Source organism: Eubalaena glacialis, chromosome 2 (assembly GCF_028564815.1).
Source record: "Eubalaena glacialis isolate mEubGla1 chromosome 2, mEubGla1.1.hap2.+ XY, whole genome shotgun sequence".
NCBI lineage: Eukaryota > Metazoa > Chordata > Mammalia > Artiodactyla > Balaenidae > Eubalaena > Eubalaena glacialis.
This window is the reverse complement of record NC_083717.1, coordinates 161,203,396-161,222,511: the sequence shown is the minus strand read 5'-3', so window position 1 is coordinate 161,222,511 and position 19,116 is coordinate 161,203,396. Positions and strand designations below refer to the sequence as shown.

At 53.4% G+C, this 19,116-nt stretch overlaps 1 protein-coding gene across 1 annotated transcript in view; it reads right to left on the bottom strand.

The window, feature by feature from the left end:
• PLEKHH1 (pleckstrin homology, MyTH4 and FERM domain containing H1) overlaps positions 1–19,116 on the bottom strand; it is a 51,570-nt gene that overhangs the window by 6,352 nt on the left and 26,102 nt on the right. The window contains exons 6-24 of the mRNA XM_061180945.1: positions 17,466–17,547; positions 16,613–17,334; positions 14,449–14,527; positions 13,698–13,789; positions 11,147–11,297; positions 10,846–10,988; positions 9,770–9,880; positions 8,769–8,855; positions 8,249–8,410; positions 7,187–7,267; positions 6,650–6,832; positions 6,147–6,255; positions 5,225–5,337; positions 4,421–4,597; positions 3,974–4,071; positions 3,283–3,460; positions 2,584–2,739; positions 1,414–1,514; positions 444–585 (exon numbers count right to left, since the gene is read on the bottom strand). Of these exons, the coding sequence (XP_061036928.1) occupies positions 444–585; positions 1,414–1,514; positions 2,584–2,739; positions 3,283–3,460; positions 3,974–4,071; positions 4,421–4,597; positions 5,225–5,337; positions 6,147–6,255; positions 6,650–6,832; positions 7,187–7,267; positions 8,249–8,410; positions 8,769–8,855; positions 9,770–9,880; positions 10,846–10,988; positions 11,147–11,297; positions 13,698–13,789; positions 14,449–14,527; positions 16,613–17,334; positions 17,466–17,547 (2,967 nt within the window). The remainder of the gene's footprint in view (positions 1–443; positions 586–1,413; positions 1,515–2,583; positions 2,740–3,282; positions 3,461–3,973; positions 4,072–4,420; positions 4,598–5,224; positions 5,338–6,146; positions 6,256–6,649; positions 6,833–7,186; positions 7,268–8,248; positions 8,411–8,768; positions 8,856–9,769; positions 9,881–10,845; positions 10,989–11,146; positions 11,298–13,697; positions 13,790–14,448; positions 14,528–16,612; positions 17,335–17,465; positions 17,548–19,116) is intronic.

Here is a 19,116-nt window from a genome sequence, read left to right as displayed (position 1 = left end):
GTCAAAGTCTGAATGTGTGTTCCTTTTCCTAGTTCTCATTACAATGTTTGACAGCTGTAAGTACACACTTAACCACATACATTATATGACATACATTATCTAGGAATTATACTTAGTACAACCCTGTAGGGGCAGGCAGGGAGGTATTTTTGTTTTCGGTATACGAAAAAGGGAACTACAGCATAGACAAGTGAAGTGACTTGGCCAAGATCTCATAGCGGGAAGGTGGCTAGGATTCAAACCCAGGCCCTTGGTTTCCACGCCCAGAGTTCTGCACGTAGCCTGGATCTGCAGTGAGGCACTCTGCTGGGTAAGGAGTCAGCAAGGCCGCCCTCTCTGGCACCTCAGGACTCGCAGAATCTCCTGTTTCCGCCTGTGTGGTGCATTCCACCTGTGAGTCCAAGATGTCTCCTGACCCTCCTGACTCCTGGACAGAACCTTACCTGGGCCATCAGTGCAGCCATCTCCAGAGCCAGCTCCTTGTTGACAGGAAACCTCCCTGCCACTATCTCTGCACTAGTTTGGGAGGCAAGCAGCAGGCGCTCTCGCTCTGTCTCCCCTTTGACTTGACTCCGAAAGTACAGCCTACAGGGAAGAGAGTGAGAAGCCAGGGCTCAGCTGGGATCCCAAACGGATGAAGCTGTCTCTGCATCTGTTTATCTTGATTTCCAAAGAAAGAAAGAAACTACTCTTTTTATACCATTTGTGAGCCTATTTTCCACTACCACCAGAAAAACTTAACCAAGCATGACACAGAGCAGATAGAGGGCCATCAGGTCCCACAGCAACAGTAGCACATGGTCAGTTCTGAATTCACCGTTAAGACTTACTGGATTTGGTGAGGGGAATCTGGTACCTGGAATCATAGCTTATTAGGAAACTGAATGAGTTAAGATTCCAACAGACTAATGGAAATCATCTGCCTGGAGACATACTGGGATGGAATTTTCTTACTTAAATTGGTATTAAGTCAGGATTTCTCCTGTATTTCCTGGAATTGGTACAGGAGCAATTTATTCTTTAGTCAAATATCTAGTGCTCGGACAAAATCTTCCTCTCTTAATGTAACACATGCAGCCACCTGAGGAAGTTGGTCTGTTTGGGGGGCAGGGGTGTGTGTGTGTGCGTGCATGTGTGAGTGTGCAGACACAGTACAGGGACGCAGAGCCTGAGCTGTCCAGGGTCTCACAGAGGCCAGCAGAGCCAGCCTGGGCCTCCAGCTACTGACCAGCAGGCAGTGTTATATCTCTGGGCACCCTGCCTGTGCAGGACAGGCCTCCAGCTACTGACCAGCAGGCAGTGTTATATCTCTGGGCACCCTGCCTGTGCAGGACAGGCCTCCAGCTGGGGGAGTGATGAGTTGCACCCCAGCGGCAGCCCTCATGCTTGGTCCCCCTTGGCGGTGCCCAGGACCTGTTCTTGTACATCAGCTTCACGACACGTGTGCCACCCTCAGACTTTCCAGAGTGAAGCTCCTTCAGGGCTTGTTCCCACTTGGAGATGGCATCGCAGATCTGCACAAGGCAAAAGAGGAAAGTCAGAAAAGCCCCTGATGAAGGGAACAAGGTCCAGTCAGGGCTGGACTCGGGCAGAGCAGCGGGGCAGAGTTGAACGACTGTCCTCCATCAGGAGGCTGACCCGCGGGGCCTCATGCTCCCAGGACCCAGGGTGCCTGTGGCTTTCTCACAGACAGAGGTGTAGCTCTGAGCATGGCGTGGGCAGCAAACCATGGAATGCTGCCGCCATTGCCTGGACATCTGAGGGGGCCTCCCAGAGGCTAGGCAGGCCCCAGTTCAAAACCACGGCCCCTTATCACCGGCTCCACTTCCCTCCCACCAACCGCCATTCTCTTCAACAAATATAACCGGAGGCCTACTGTGTAACAAAGCCTTACAGATGCCCGGGCATTTACAGATGCCCGGGCATAGTTTTTCCAGACAATGGTAAAAGACTATAGGAGCCTTTGTCCTGTCACCATAAAGAAAGCAGAAACTGCAGCCAAAACCCTCATCCTCATCAAGTGCTCCAGCACATCCCACAAACACCCAGCATGCCCCGCGGCTCTAACCCCAGACCCTAATGCAACATAGGGCTCGAATCCCACTCAAGGGCCTTTACGCACAGAAGTACCACAAGGATCTACCTCTTTAAAGTTGGTGGAACCTGTAAGCACAGCACGGGCCCTGGCAGACTGGGTAAGAGTGAGCTGCCAGCGTACAACACGACATCTGCTGGGTCCAGGCGTACAGTTGTCCGTCTACACGTGTGTGTACGAAACTGGCAGCAGGCTCTGCCCGGGGGGCGCTGCTGCTGAGAAGTGCCTCCCTGTCCTTCCTACCCTGAGCTGGGAAGCGGCTTTTCTTCTGGAAGCTGAACAGCCTCTCAAGGGAGGGAGGGAGGGATGTGGAGATCTTGTCTCCAGAGACAAGGGCACAGACGACTTTTCTCTGCCTATATGGGCACATTTTAAGATGGCACAGAAATGCTGGCCTCGGGCTCAGCCCCAAACAGGCTGGGAACACAAAATCCTGAAGACCGAGGTGGCTCAGAAAGAAGCTCAGTTGGCTTACGGGGGACCATCACCTTGACGCTCCCCTGCAGGCAGTGTTCCAGGTCCCTGCCAGAAGGGTCGTCCGTGAAGAGGGCGAAGCCAGAATGGGAGGACTTCCTCATGCCCGTCTCCTGGTTCAGCCGCTGGAGGAACTCGTCAACTGTGGAGGAGCCGTCAAAACCCACCACCTGCCGGGAGAGGGGACCTCATGAGAGGGCCCCACGGGGGCTAGTGGAGGGGTCAGAACCCGGGAGGTGGAAAGGCATGGCTGAAAGGAGCAAGGGCGATGGCAGAGGCCAAAGAAAGCTGGTTTCCACGTGCAGAGGGCAAGTGCTTAAGGGAGGAGCCCGCCCACCGTAAACTGAAGTCCCACATAAGCTCCGTTCCTCCTTTGCTGTCACTCTTTGGGTGGCCCTTTCCCATGCCACTTTCTTGGTCAGTGTGTCAGCTTCCCTGTTCACGTAGTGGGTTCAAAAGATCCTCTTCCCAGGCCCCAAAGAGTGAGCACTTTTGTGATTCAAGCTCCGTACTCCCTCCACACTGGCACGAATGGCCCCACTCGCCCCCTGCACCCCAGGCCCATCCTTTGGCTGGTCTGCCTGTTAAGATCTGCTGGGCCTAAGGAGGCTGAGCACCCACTGGCCCAAAGGTGTTCTCCTCTGGGATGGCACTATGAGAAGACTCAGCACAGGGAGCGCGGCAGCCTTGTCACCTGGTAGGTCCCTCATCACCTGGTAAGTCCCGTTGGCGAAGTGCACGGGGATGCTGAAGGGCAAGGAGTGGTGGAAGGGGTTCCGCAGCAGGATGGACACCACCTCCATGCGCGACGGCCTGGCCTCCCGCTCCCCAGTCTGCAGCGTCCGCTCCACTGCCCGCTGGCAGTACGTGGCGTACTGGCCCGTCTCATTTCTAAAAAGACAGGCGAAGGAAGAAAGGAAAACCGGGGAATCCACTCATCCCTACCACCTTGACACCCTGGTTCCCTACCTACATGTAACCTATAGGACCAAACCTGCAGCTGGAAGGCTGTGACACGAGCCCCAAAGACTGGTCTGGGGTGTTAATTTGTCATTCGGGACCTATCTGCTGCAGGTTGCTGGCACGGATATTTTCTGCAGAAGCCAGAAAACATGGCAACAGAGAATGCAAATCTGGGGATGATTTGGGGGCACTGTAGCTCCACATGAGAGCCCCCACTAAATACCCACACACATGTGGATTGGTGTGCAGAGCGTGCCCAGATCTCCGCGTGCCCAGATCTCCACATGCCCATCTGCGTACATGGTGATGGGCAAAGTCTACATGACCACTGTGCAAATCCCAGAGGGCGGGGCGATGCGATCCATCCTAGTCTCCCCTGCGTCCCTCCGGATCATGCTAGTCGGTAGTGCCAGAGTGGCAGAGGAAACGACGTGCACTCACCGGGGATCTGCGTGGCGCTGGAGCTGCTGTTTGACGTACCAGAGGAAGTGGTGCTGAGGCAGGAAAAGTGGGGCACACAGAGCCAAGAGCTGCCAGCACTGCCGGGGGGAACAAGTAATGTGGGCTGAGCGCTGGGTCCACCATGCCACCGCCATCGCAGTCCTGAGCTACAGAGCCTTCACGACCCTCTCTGAACCGCAGCCCCCAGCCTTCTGCAGGCACCAGGATGGCCAGCCTGGTCGGGCTTTGTGCAGAACCTCAATCACACAATCTGACTGTGTGCAGCCATCCAGAAGGGGCACAGAGAGGGCAGCGGGACCCGGGCAGCTTTGCGCACGGAAGCCGCCTACTGGCTGCCAGGCTCGGTCACCTCCTTCCACTTTTCCCACATCCTGGGCAGCCCTGGCTGACGGTTCCCGTCGGCCGTTCCACCCCAGGGACGTCCACCTGCATGAGGGAGTACTTCTGCGGCGGGCGGCAGCTGGTCTGCTTCATGAGCTGGCAGTACAGCTCGCTCTGCAGCTCGGGGTGAACCAGGCAGACCTGCAGCGCGGTCTGGGCCAGGGACACGTGGTAGTCCACCGAGGCCGCTTCCACGGGCACGTTGATGAAGAGTTGGCACGACTGCAGGGAAATGACAGTGGGCACAGGTAGACTGACAGCCCCCTGATTATCGTCCTCTGTGACAGGGGACAGACTGGGCCGTCCCCCCCAGGGCTCAAGGAAGGCTCCGGTTCACTGCAGACAGCCCTTGCTAAGAGGGAGCATCGTCACTGCTCGAGAATGTCTCCGCTTCCCGAGAAGGCTACTCTGGGACAGGATCTTTCCTTTAAATGTTTCCATTACATAAGCAAGACATATTCCTTTTTTAAAAAGATAGAATATCCAGAGGGGAACAAAGAATATTCTAAAATAGGCCAGAATCTCTCAGGTCCAGAAGCAACATAAACCTGCCCCCTCCCGCTGTTCACTGCAGGAGGAGGGCAGCTCTTCGTTTCGCTAGTGCTCCACTGGGGCCCGTGAATGAAGTCCCAGAGCTTCCAGCCTCCCTGCCAGAAAGGACGTGATGGGAGCCCTGAGGGACTTTCTTTCCCTTCCTCTTCAGATCCCTCCGGGAGCTCCCCCCTAAACTGCACAGGTCTTCTCCACCCCGGCATCACTGTGGTGGGAAGCACTGCTCTGGGCAGAGCCTGGGCACAGGGCAAGGGCGCCGCCAACAGTCCGTGGGCCTGGGCTCAGCTCCCACTTTACCTTGAAGAGCTTGACAGCCTCCGTCTGCAGGGCCTCGGAGGGCAGGGTGGTGAGGGAGGTGTACAGCCCGTCTTTGCTGTAGCACAGCATGGGGTGCCTCCAGAGGGGGGAATCTGCCCGGAGCACAGCACCAGAGAGCAGCGGCCATTACCACTGAGGAGGGAACTCGCCTCCCCCGCACCCCGATCCTGATCTCTGGGGAAGACAGTGCTTTCACAGTCGGGACACATGGGCTGTGCTGGATTTATATCCACAGAGTGTGGGCTGTGCGCTGCATTTATTCAGCACACTCACAAGCATGGCTTACGGGAAGGCGGCTACTGCTTTGCTCATGGGGCTGCAACAGGGGTGAACGTCCAATGCAAGGCATGGACATCGGAGTGCAAGCGTGCGTGTGCAGGGGAGGGCCTCTCCCTGCAGCGCTAGGTCTGGATAGAGGAGCGTATATCAGCCTGGAACAAACAAGCCTCGGAGCAGCAGTAAAGCAGTGTGTGTTCTGGGTGCCCTTGGATCCTCAGGGTCCTGAGAATCAGTAGCAAAATAAAGACCCCAAAATGCCCCAGGCTTAGTTAGCCTGATCCTAACTTAGGCTTCATTTATTAACAAACTCTAACTATAGATTAACCAGCCACCTTCTTTCCTCAACCCTCTGCCCAGCCAGCAAAGTTGCAGTGAACAAAGTAAAACATTGACCAAGTCATCGGAAAGTCTGCTCCCCAGACAACTCTCCCAGATACTGAGTGGTCTCCTCAGTATCCTCACCAGAAACAGGGGTCCTGGAGCTCAGGACGGGGATGCCCTTATGTGGCTTAGAAGGTTTCCAAACAGCTTCAGGGTACAGTAGTGCTTTCTTTGGGTTCCTGACCAACAGTTACCCAGCCACCACCCTCCAACCCAGCAGTGATGGCCACCCTCGCCTTACCTGGGTCTCCCTCACCATCCATCAGCTTTCCAATAAGCTGCTCATAGGCAGTGCCCACCTTGGCACTGCTGCCACCTGCAGCCACTGTGAGGTGGTAAAGCCACGTATCCTGGAAGAGGATGGAAAGCCACGTGATGGGGCTGGGCTGGGGAAGAATGGAGGCAAGAGCTCCAAGGGAGCCTCCCCGAAGGGGCCAAGCCCAGGGTGAGGGTCAGCCTGTCTGGTTGGCACAAGTCAAGGCCACCGGTGCCTAAGAGGAAAGACTTGGGATCAGCTGAATGTGAACCCAAGTTCCTAAGCTTGTGGTTCCCTCCATCTCATGGCCCCAGTGGAGAGATGTTGGTCACTGGGAATGGATTCAATACAAGGAATATTCAGGAAATACTAGTTGCCAAAATGTCCAGGAGGGAAATAGATTCGAATTTGGGGAAGCTCAGAAGAGAGAAGGAAGGTGAGAATCAAAGGTCCAAGCTTTGCCATGGAGGCCCAGCCCCCTCCCTTACCTTTTCGTGCTTGGTGCCAATGAGGAGGTAGGTGGGGCTGTGCTCTGGGGGGTGGATCACAAGGGTGCAGTGGGAGGAAAGCAACCGCCGGGTTCCTCCAGCCTCATAGTCCTCGTCTGAGTCACAGGATCGATCTACTTCCTCTATGCGTGCGTCCCGCACAGGCAGACGGCCCAGGGGTCGCTGTGGACACGAGCCTTCCGTGAATGGGAGGGCCAGCGGGGAACGGAGGAGTCTCCTCTCTCTGAACCCTCAGGCCTTGTAGGGCTGGGAATCAAGGACGTGGGTGGATGACAAGATGGGGAGGGGGAGACTACAGCTCCCTGGCTGAGGCGGGCTTGGAGAAGCACAGACAGACCACACAGGCAGGATCTGCGGACCATGCACACTGGTCACACACTCTAGAGGGATCTGGCCAGACAGCTCTGTACTTGTTGTGGGGTTGGGTGGGGTAGAGGGTAAAGCTGGGGCCTTCCATAAGGACACTGAGCCACAGGAATGTGGTTTGGAGGAAGCTGTCGGGAGGCCAGGCAGTACCTTGTCCTCGTGGCTTCGACAGTAGTAGAAGGTTCTCCCAACAAGAGCACACCAGACCAGTTTGGAATGGCCATGCTTGACCTGTAGGCCAGAAATGAACCAGCATTATTAGAACCAGACGACCCCAGAAGTAGATCCGGGACTGGCAAAGAGAAGCCACAGGGAGACAGATCTCAAAACCCCTGGTCCAAGTCAGATCCTTTGGTCAATCCCAGGTCAAACTCAGATGCCACCCAGATTCTCTACTAATGGAACCAGCCCTTTCACAGCGAGGGTCCATGGTACCACGTGACACCCCATCCATCCTCGTGTGACCCGCCGTTAAAAGACTGACCAGGCCAACCAGATATCCTGTCCCAGGAATATGATCATGAGAAGAACTTGCTAGTCAGCAGAGGCTAGAGTCGGAAGGGAAGGGCCACGGTGGGCTGAAGCCCTTGGGCAAGTGTAATCATGAAGTGTAAAAAACACTGCACATGGGCAGAGGAGATGACTGTGAACACAGACTGAACGGGGAAGCAGAGGCAGAGGCAGAGCCCCAAGCACTGAACTTGCTCACACAATCATTCCTGACGGCATCCTGGCCTAGTTAACGCACTTCCTTGTTAACTTCTCCTTTCTTGGGATTAACAAGTGCTTCTCAGCTCTCTGCAACCAGAAGAGCCCTAATTAAAACATCTTTAGGGCAGCCTGAGATATTATAAGTCTTTGGCCACAGCTGTTTCGCCGAGGTCACAGCTTCCCACTATTCACACTGAGCTGTGGTGGGTACGAGGCAGGGGTGAGGGCAACTCCTAATGACCTCAAAATGGGTCCGAGACATTCCTTTCCCTCCTCTGTCTCGAGAATAGCTGCTGTCGTAACAACACTGACCCTTATTTTTCCAGACACTCATTCACCGTCACCTTGTGTGGTTCAGCCCACAGGTATCAGTGCGAGGAGCCTCCTGGAGAAAGCAGCTGTGTGTCAGGAGGAGACCCACCACCCCCGGCACTCACTGCCGGCTCCCCTGACTCTCACGAGGAGCCCACCACGTTCCTCCCCCACCAACCCCACCCATACCTTAGTCAGCCAGCCCTTCACAGTGGGCTTGGTGCCACCCTGAGGCAGGGCTGGAGGCCCAATGGCCTGGACCTTCAGCAGGCTCTGTAGGACACGGATCCACTCCTCCAGCAGGCTGGGCGAGTCCGCTGTCAGGTAATAGGTCTTCTTCTCAGAGATGAGCTGTGGAGAAGTGAGGGGTTGGGGATGGGGGCGGGGATGGGGAGATAGGACGATGGAAGAACTGGCTCTGAGGTGGCACAGATCTCTGACCCACCGGGTCTTCCTTCTTCCTGCCCTGGTACTCCCTCCCTCCCTTCTCCTCCTCCTCATCTTTGCCTCCATGTCTCTCCTACCTTCACTCCATCTCTCACATTCTGCCTCCTCTTCCTTCCTCAAACCCACAAATGAAGATCAATGCAAACGTTGATGTAATGGCTTTCACACATGCTCATTCCGCCCCATCTTTGTTTCCATCCGAGCCATATCCAAACCCAGCACCTCTTCTATCTAAAGCACTAGCTGCTAGGAGCATGCTCACCTGGAATGTCTGTGCACCCTCCCCTCGAACAATTTGGCAACGGGAGTTCAGTTCCACTTGACCTTGAGGTTTCCGGATGACGTCACTCTGTAAAGAAAGGAATGGAGAGGAAAGAGGTTGGAGCCTTCCCAGAGCACATCATTTCCCCTCAGATCTTACTCTAGGTCACAAAGGGGAAAGTGATTCCTAAGCTTTCCTGGGCTGTGGTATGATGGATAACTTGTTCTGGATCCTGGTTCTAACTAAATGGAGCAATGATTAGAGACATGGGTCCTCCTGATCCAGGCCTCAAAAAGTATAGATTGAGCCTTTAAAAACTGGGTGAGAAACCACCAGGTTATTCCTGAGCTATAAAGCCCTTAAATTCTTTCTACTACATATTTTACAGTGTTGCAAACAGGTGGCCTATATATATCACCATTACCCTCTCCAGTGCCACTGCAGACATAACTAATCAATCAGAGCATGCCTACTCATTGAGTGATACGGGACCTGAATCCCTCACATGATGCTCAAGGTAGCCACTAACAATCAACTGGAGTTGCACAAGAGTCAGGCCTTTTTGCCTTCTTTAAAACATTAACATTGGTTCTCTAGGGAGGGCCTGTCAAACTAGGTCCCAACATCCTAAGGCTCCCTAATTCCAAACAGTGTAGGAAGGAGATGGAGGAGGTGACAAGCTCGCCTGTTAGAACAGTCCTGATGATGTGAGGGCAGCCTAGGAATAGTTCATTGACAGGACTCGGCTTCTGAAGGAAGAAGGAGTCACCAAGCCAATTCATCTAGAAGTGCCCTTGACTACTCAGTGCCTGATTTCACTGTGAGAACCGGTGACCAGCCTCATGGTCCCGTGTGGGGCTCAAAGCCTCAGGTGCCTGCCCAGGCTGCCTCTCCCTGCCTGCCAGACCTTCACCCTCTGCCCTGCTTCCAGCCCCTCTCATGCGGTTCTGGGGCTGGGGTGGGGTCCTTTTGCCTACTGTCCTGGGGAAGGAGGGTCTCACCGGAGACTTGTAGTACATGATCTGTCCCTGTCTCAGGACAAACCAGCGCCTCTTCCACGTCTTCACCCGGCTCCCCATTTTCAGCAGGTAGCCTGACTTCTCCAGTGACTCCTGCAAGAGTGGAAGGGTGTAGGGGGAGGAGGGATGGACAGAAGAGGGAAATCACTGGGGTTCCTGGACATCACACAGGCCAAAATGGCCCAGCTGAGTCACTGCTTTGTCATCAATTAAAAAAAATTACTGAGTATCTACTATGTGTGTTTTCAGGGCACTGCCCTGCTAAGGGTGCAGAGAGGACTTATAAAGCATGGGTGGTCCTGCTGGCAGGGGGAGAGAGCACCTGACCCTGAGGAGGTGGGAGATCAGGGGCTGCACAAGCGAGAGGCTGGCCAGGGAAGGCTTCTGGCAAGAGCCAGACCTGAACTGACCTTGGAAGGAAATCAGCCTTTCCCTTGAAGATGAGCCCAGAGGAGGAAGAAGGCCACTCCAGGCAGCAGGAAAGGGCAAGAGAGGTTTGGGGAACATCAGCCAAACTGGGGTGGAGGGTTCGTGGAGGGGGAGATGAAGACGAGGCAGCACAGTGCTATGGAGCGAGGGCTGGGGAATGAGCCATCTGGATTTACCACTGGCTCTGGCGCATAACAGCATGCCTCTGAGCCTCAGGCTTCTCATCCACGAGATGGGGTAATAAGCCTCGTTTGTGAGCACAAATGAGACACTGCATACAAAGCCATGGGCACGGTGCCCGGCACACTAAAAACTCAATAAATGTATTGTTAGCTCTCGGCATCCCAGGGTCAGTGTGGAGCTAAAACGAGGTAACATGTGTAAACTCCTCCTGGACCCCGTGGGCCATAGTGATGGGGTCTGTGTGTGCCTGGCCCCCAACTGCACACCCCCAGCCCACTCCCCATGGCCTCACATCATCAGTGGCAGCCCCCAGACTCCCGCCCTCCCTTCGCCAATCCCAGGGACCCCTCGCCTCATGCAGCTGCTGCCTGCGTCTCGTGCTGGAGGTCCGCTCCCACCCGGCCCTGCCTCGGCCCCATGGGGCGGAGGCCAAGCTCCCAGCTCACCCCGCCTGGGCCCAGCCCGTCGGTGGAGTAGGATGAGGTGCGCTGTAGTTTGTGCTCAGGCTCTGAGTAGTCGCTGTCTAGGGAGCAGGCGTCCGGGGGGATGGCGTAGTCGCCCTCGGAGCTCAGCGAGGACATGGAGACGCCTGTCCAAAGGGAGGAGGAATCAAGGCCCAGGTCCACAGCCTCCTGGCTCACACAGCCTGGGAGCTGCAGGGTCTTCCGCACCCACGTGGGACCGCCCATGGGAGGAGATGAAGGGCCCCTCATTGTTCCGCACCCCTCCCACGACCCTTCTCCATACCTCTCTTGATGGCCCGGGGGCTGCCCAGTCCACTGGTCTTCCTGGACTCAGAGCAGGGCATTGAAGTTCGGAAGCTCGCCTGGGAGCTGCAGTCATCATCGGACCCAGAGGACTCGTCCACAAAGGGCACCGTGCTGATCTGCGTGGCTTTCTGCAAGACAGGCCCCTCCCCACTGCAGCTAAGGCTGCAAGACAAGCCCCATCCCATCTGCACTTTCACTCCCGCTCCAAGTGCCTGGGGCGTGGCCAACACAGCCTGTCTAGAGCACGGGAAGCCATCACCCAGCTGGGGCACCCAAAAGACAACTGTCCCTTCCCAACTTGATGACCTTACCCCTGTGTCCTCACCTCCATGCTTCTCTCTCCCTCACACACCATCATCCTCTGTGGTCCCCAGTGAAGCTGCCCCACCAGGGCTGAACACCTGGCCACTGAGACCCTTGCTCCCTGCCACTAGGGGGCCAGAAAACCATGCCACAGGGCCCAGTGTGAGACAGGAGCTTTAAAAGTGGGTGGGGATGACAAATTGAGAGATCATGGCAAAAATTTAAAAAGACCAATTACTTCAATATTGGGGAAACTGTGTGGAAAAGGGTACTCTATTTTATATAAAAGATTTATATAAAATCTTTTTAGAAGGTAATTTGGCACTACCTGTCAAAATTTAAAACATGCCTATTATCTGCCCCTAAATTCCACCTCTAGAACTCTGTCCTACAGAAATATGCATATATAAGTGCACAGAGATGTATTTGCATGGTGATGTTCATTGCAACACTGATTTTACAGAAAAATAGAGACATGACCTACATTGTGAATCAGGGGAGGACAAGTTAAGGTAGTTATGGGGCATCTATACCAAGGGGTACTGGGAAGTCCTAAAAGGGGAGGCAGAGCTGTGCTGTGTGTGGAGGTGGGGCAGGAAGACCTGACACATGGCTGGGTGGACAAGCAAGGGGTAGACTGACACGTATGACACCATCCTCTTTGCGTGTGCGTGTGCGTGTGTGTAAGAGAGAGTAAATTTGTAAATGCATTTGTAAATGCATCAGAGGGCATTACAGAATAAACACCAAACCATTAGTGAGAGTTGCCTCTGGGGTTAGGAATTAGGGAAAAGCAATGTAAGAGGAAATTTCACTTTTGGCTTTTTATCCTTCTACAAAAAGTTTTACAAAATATTACTGTTATGATCTCAAAAAACATGTTGGGAATCTTGTTTTTTCCAGTTAATGTTGTAAAAACTCGCAGGCAATCTCAGATTGGTGGGGAATTTCAGTCTTTCCCTAAAGTTTTCCAAAAAATCTGGCTAGAACAGGACAGGAAACTGACAAATCTTTTCAGAGGTGCCCATCTGAATTACCATCGGTCCCTCATCTCTTGGGGCATAATTAATGAGACTTATGAGTTCTTGTTAAAGATTATATGAAAGAAATCAGTTAAGTGCCATTTATCAACTGAACAGACCTAAGAAGAATGCAGTTTGGTCTTGTTTCTAATTGGCCAAATACAAGTTGGTGTCATAAGTCCAGGGCACAGTGAATTATGGGCAAAGCTGTTTTCCTTAAGCACCAACAAATTCAGAATAAAAGGTTTCAGTAGGGAAAAAAAAAAGCAGACCAAAAAGTATACGAAAACATCATGTTGCAGCTATATCTGATTTTTGTTAAAAAATATGTAGAGATGTTACGGGAATACATATGGGAATATATGACATAATACATAAAAAGTTCTGGAAGGAGCCCCACTGGCCTCCGGGATAGACATGTGAAAAGATGAGGAGGAGACGCAGAGCAGGCATTGGTTTAACCTTTAACTTTTTACTTTGCCCATAATCATACTGATTCACATTTTTGTAAATGTAGAATTTTTCTAATAAAAACCTAATAAAGATATTGAATCACTGTGTTGTGCACCAGGAACTAACATAGTGTTGTAGGTCAATTGTACTTCAAAAACAAAGAAACAAACTCAAAGAAAAAGAGATCAGATTTGTGGTTACTGAGGTGGGGGAGGAGGGGGAATTGGATAAAGGTGGTCAAAAGGTACAAGCTTCTAGTTATAAGATCAATAAGTACTAGGTATGTGATGCAGAATATGATAAATATATCTAACACTGCTGTATGTTAACATATGAAAGTTGTTACGGGTAAATCCTAAGAGTTCTCATCACAAGGAAAAGGTTTTTTTCTACTTCTTGAATTCTGTATCTATATGAGATGCTGGATGCTCACTAAACTTATTGTGGTCATCGTTTCACGATGTATGTAAGTCACATCATTATACTGCACGCCTTAAACTTATGCAGTGCTGTATGTGAATTATATCTCAATAAAATGGGAAGAAAAAAATTAAAAATAAAGAGTTTTAAAAAAACCTAATAAAGATGAACAAAATAAATAGATATATGGGGGGCTGAGCTCCCTGCCCAGAGTTACGTGTGCACAGACGCCTGCCCCTGGAGACCCACTCCAGCCACTGCCTGCCGACACGGTGGTGGGGCAGTGGGTGCTGGGCGGGGACACCCCCTCCTCGGACAGCAGCTTCTTACCCCCTTCAAGGCTGTGTAGACCGGCACGGTGACGTTCTTGCAGACCAGGCCAGAGAAAGGCCCAGGGGATGCAAGGGCTGGAGGGCTTGAAGCTGGAGGGGCGGGAAAGAGGGATGAGACTCACTCAGGTGGCAAAACCCAGGAAGGGGGGCGGGGGAGGCAGACACCTGAGCAGAGCGAGGAGGGAGGAGAGAGATCCGTGCAGACAGCATTCCCTGAAACAGCACTCCGGAGACAGACCGGGGGACAGATCTCAGGACGAGGGCCAAGGTCTTCTTCAGCCCCACTCTTGCCAAGGTGAGTTACAAGCCGTGTGACTATGGGGCGCTCGCATCACCGTGGGGACTGGGCGGCCGGCGACTCAGGAGCCGCACTCAGGTGGGGATGCGGCTCCTTCAGGGGGTTATCTAAATCAAGGCACCGGGGGCTCCTTCGGCCACAGCCCTGGCACTGCAGAAGGGAAGCCGGTGCAGGCGTGCAGCCGGGCTGGAGCGCCCTGCCTCCAAAGTCCCTTCCAGCTCTGTAACTGGCCACAACTCTGTTCCCGCCCACTCCCACCCGGCAGGTGATGAGCTGAACCTGTGCAGCTTCCTTCTCTCTCCAAGGGAGCCGGGGCCACGTGCTTTCACCTGAACCCCACCTGCTGTAGGAGGGAATGGGCTGCAGGCGACCTGGCCCTGGGTGCTGCTCCGAGTCTTCTCCTCCCCGCACGCCCACCCTGCCCACCACGGGCAGCTCACTTGGGACTCACCACAGCAGGTGGCATTACTTCTAGCAGACACTTCAGAGAGCCGCATGCCTGACGTGGCCACAGCGTAGATCCGGCTCTCCTGGAACGGGAGGTCACAAGGGGTCAGGGCCCACCACCCCCGTGTCCACCCCGGCCTCTGGCTTTGGAGGCGGGCAGACCTGGGTCCACATCCACACTTAGCCAGTGACCGGCGGGGGAATCTGGGACAAGTTAACATCATTTCTGGACCTAAGATGGGGGTAATAATACTCACCTTTCAGGCTGTTGACAATCAAATGAAATTATTAACTTAAACATCTAACACCTAGAGCATAGTCAGTGCCCTGCAGGCGGTATTTATTCCCTCTCTTGCTGCCACCCTTCCCTTGGGGCAAGGAAGTTCAGGAGGAGAGGGAACTGGGACCTGTTTTCTCTGAATCTTACCCATCTTACAGCCCTTGAAGTTAGGGGGTTGGTAATGAGGACGTCAGAGCTGCATGGCAAGGATGTGCGTGCCCTTTTGTTTGGAAGCCAGTTGTTTTGGAAACTGGGACACATTTTTTTCCTACAGTAACAATGTCACATCATGGTTAGGCTTCAGGCTCAAAGTCCTGGTTCACCCAGACCCCTGAACCCCGTCGTAGAAGACACATCGATGGGAACTCCCACCCTCAACTTTTCCCTCACCCCTCGGGGTCCCCTGGGTCTGAAGCAGGCCCACAGGCCTGGGCAGCTTTTCTTAGGTTTGGATCACTCCCAAACAACCCAGAGGCCCCGCCTACCCTCCTCCATATCTCTTTTTCACTCAAGGTAAAGGGAAAACAAAGGCCCCTTCAGGTGACAGGTGAGTCACAAGGACCGGGGAAGGTCTGCCCAGCTCGAGGAGGCAGCTGGGCTAGGCTGGGGCAGGAAGGAAGGTGGATGCTATCCGGGTCACCCCAGAGGGGATCAGCGGTGCTGGGGCACCTGGGGGAGAGAGGGAGGGGCTGGCGAGGGCTGGGATGAGAGCCGGAGGTGGCTGGAGGCAAGGGAAGGGAAGAGATGGGAGGCAGCAAGGAGGAATTTTGGGGGGGAGGGGCAGGCACTGGGCTGGGGCAGGGAATTCCGTGCTGATGTAGGGCAGATAAATTGGGTCCATGTGGTAAAATTAGCCATAAAAACGATTATTCCTGCCAGTAGTGGTAGTGGAATTCAACCACGGACAGGCCTCTAACTCCACAGAGAGAATGGAAGTGTGAAGCTTGAGGGGTTTAGGTTCAACAAATGTAGGAGTGTTTTACAAAAGGTTATCTAATGCCTAACTCACACGGTTGTTTCGAGGATCAACAGACAAAGGAACTCTAACTCAGCAAGTAAGTCCATCTGACTCCCTCAGGTTGAGAAAAGTCCTTCTCCCAATTCTCAGTCTCGATCTTCCCCACATGGCTACTGCCCAGCTGGTCCCACCTAAGGAGAGGTTGGGTTCTCGGGCCACTGTGGTTCCCTAAGGTAACAAGAGCGATCCTGTCTCGGGGACCGGAAGGACCTGAGCCCTCTTGCCACACCCCTTGCCGCCGAATGCTCCCTCACTGCCTGCCTCTGCTTTAGGATTTCAGAGCATCTGGATTTACAAGACAACGAGGAACAAGAGGAGGGATGGCTCTGATGGTGTTCCACCCTGGCCTGGCCCTTGCCGTTTCCAGCAGCCTCTCCACGTATCGTGAACCACTACTGCAGCTACTCACCAAATACTCATTAACACAATCCTCAGGGCGACCCTATAAAGCAGGTACTATTATCCCCATTTTACAGAGAGGGAAATTGAGGCGCAGAGGTTTAGCAGCTTGCCCCGGCTCACATAGTTTGATCTTGGGACCTCCTGGTTTGATCCTGGGACATGTGCTCTTAGCCACCACACTGTACCTCCACGGAGAGTCAGGAAGACTACACGAGAAAACGGGCACCAAGCACCCAGCTTGGCTGTGGCCCGCGGTGAGCGCCTGCTCAGGGAACAGCCGACCGCCGTCCAATCGGAAATCCTGGCTCCACCCCTTGTGGGCGGAGTAGTCTGGACAGGCCCGGGGGTACCCGCCTCCCAGAGCGGGTGAGGGTGACAGTCTCGTCCCACGCTCAGCACATGGCTGTGCCCGACAGCTTTTGCACCATCAGCCCGGCCCCTCTGTCCTGTCCCCAGGGGGCCTCTTACCCAGGATGGAAACCGGTGCAGGGGGGGTGTAGGTGGTTTGTTCCCCAAATCCACTTCCTCCATCTTCCCCGCTGGGGGTTGCTCCTCCATCTCCATCTTCTCCGGTTCCTCCCGGAGCTCAGGTCCAGCCTCCACCTTGGGAAGGCTGGAGGAGGGGAGGGCTGAGAGTGTCCCAATCTCAATGCTCACCACGTGGTTGAAGTGCGCAGGGCCCGCCTGGGGCTGGCTGTGGTGCCGCTTGGCCAGCTGGATGCTGTCCCGGTGGGTGCTGGGAGCCCGCACCTTCGGCAGAGTCAGGCTGCAGCCGGGGCCACCTTCCCTGGCAGAGGTCTTCGTCCTAGGGAGCGTCCTTCCCTGAGCAGTGACCAGGCCTTCACCCCAGGAAGCCAAACCATGCCTGGGGGTGCAAGGCTTCAGGCATAGCTGGCCAGGACAGCCCTGTCCTCCCAGATGAAGTGGAAGGGTCTTGGCCCCTGATATTTCTCCAGGGTGGACCCTACTGGAAATAGAATCCTCCAAGGGGCTTCCTGCTTTAGGAACAGAGTCCTTGCTCTGCAGAGCAGCTGGAGAAGGTACAGGCATAGCTGCCTTCAGGGCACCCTGGGCCTGAGGACCACCGTCTTGCCCCACTGGCTGGGCTCCTGGTCCTGCAGGGACAGAATCCTGCTCTGTGGTTCCCTGGGGGGCCACCAGCAGCTTCCCCAAAGGTGCCATCTGAAGAGCTGTGGTTGGGACAAAAATAGGCATGTTAAGAGCCCCCTCAATTCAGCCACACACACACACACACACACACACACACACACACACACACACACCCCACTCCCCCCACTCCCGCACGTGCTGGCCCGCTTACCTTCCAGTGCACGTTGAAGGGCTCCCACCTGCTCCACCAGGTGCTGATTACAGCTTTTCAGGTGCTGATTCTCCATCTCAAGCTAGACAAAAAGAAAAATGAAGATTGAGAATACTCAGCCTACACATTCAGATATATAATTCAAAATAAGATTAAAATCCTTCTTAAACATCCAATCTACACAAAAGAACCCGTGGTGCCCCCCAATCCACTGCCGACTCTCCTGGGAGCCCTGACCTCCTCCTCCTCTCTGCGCTACCTGGTTGTGGATGGGAAAGAATTCCATTTGGCAGCCCCTGTGCTTTCTTTTCTAGGTTTTTGGTTTTTTTTTTTTAATAAGTTTTATTTATGTATTTTTGGCTACGTTGGGTCTTTGTTGCTGCGCATGGGCTTTCTCTAGTTGTGGCGAGCAGGGGCTACTCTTTGTTGTGGTGCATGGGCTTCTCATTGCAGTGGCTTCTCTTGTTGTGGAGCACGGGCTCTAGACACGCAGGCTTCAGTAGTTGTGGCATGCGGGCTCAGTAGTTGTGGCTCGCGGGCTCTAGAGTGCAGGCTCAGTAGTTGTGGCCCACAGGATTAGTTGCTCTGCGGCACGTGCGATCTTCCCGGATCAGGGCTCGAACCCGTGTTCCCTGCATTGGAAGGTGGGTTCTTAACCACTGCGCCACCAGGGAAGTCCCTCTTTTCTAGGTATTTTTAACCTTTTAAAAAAATGGTGAAATATAACTCAAAAAAAACTGCATTCTACACCAATGAACAGCTTAACAAAGGATTCTGAAATGAATACTCATGTGACCGCCACCCAGGTTAAGAAAGAGGAATTTGCCAACACTCCAGACATCCCGGACTTGTCCTTCCCCAATCACATGATCCGCCCTCCCCACTAAGGCGACAACTCTTCTGAGTCTATGAGATTCATTTCCTTGCTTTCTGTGTTTTACCATCTAAGTATGCACCCTACACATATTAGTGTAGTTGTGCCCATTAGAACTTTACATAAATGGAATTATTCAAGATGTACTTCTGTGTCTGGCTTCTTCTGCTCAACATACTATCCATGAGATCCAGCCTCAGGGTGGCTGCATTTTCTTTGAAATGAAAGCCAACACACTTTTTTTTGTTGTTGTTTATAACGCAATAAACGTTGTTTATTTCCTTGCTTACATTTTATATCATATGTATTCTACTCAGTTTCACATGCTTTATTTATGCTGGATCCAGGATGAAGGAGAAAACCCTATCTCCTGGAAAAAGGAAAAGGACAATAATAAATTCATGTGATTGTTCTTTTCTTTTTTTAAACTTCTTTTTCCTTTTTTGGCTGCGTTGGGTCTTCGTTGCTGCGCACAGGCTTTCTCTAGTTGCAGTGAGCGAGAGCTACTCTTCGTTGCGGTGCGTAGGCTTCTCATTGTGGTGGCTTCTCTCGTTGTGGAGCACGGGCTCTAGGCGCATGGGCTCAGTAGTTGTGGCACACGGGCTTAGTTGCTCCGTGGCACGTGGGATCTTCCCGGACTAGGGCTCAAACCCGTGTCCCCTGCATTGGCAGGTGGATTCTTAACTACGGCGCCACCAGGGAAGTCCCCATGTGATTGTTCTTGAAGTTTCTAATTGAATATAGCTTACATATATGTCTAGAGCAAGTCATATAAAC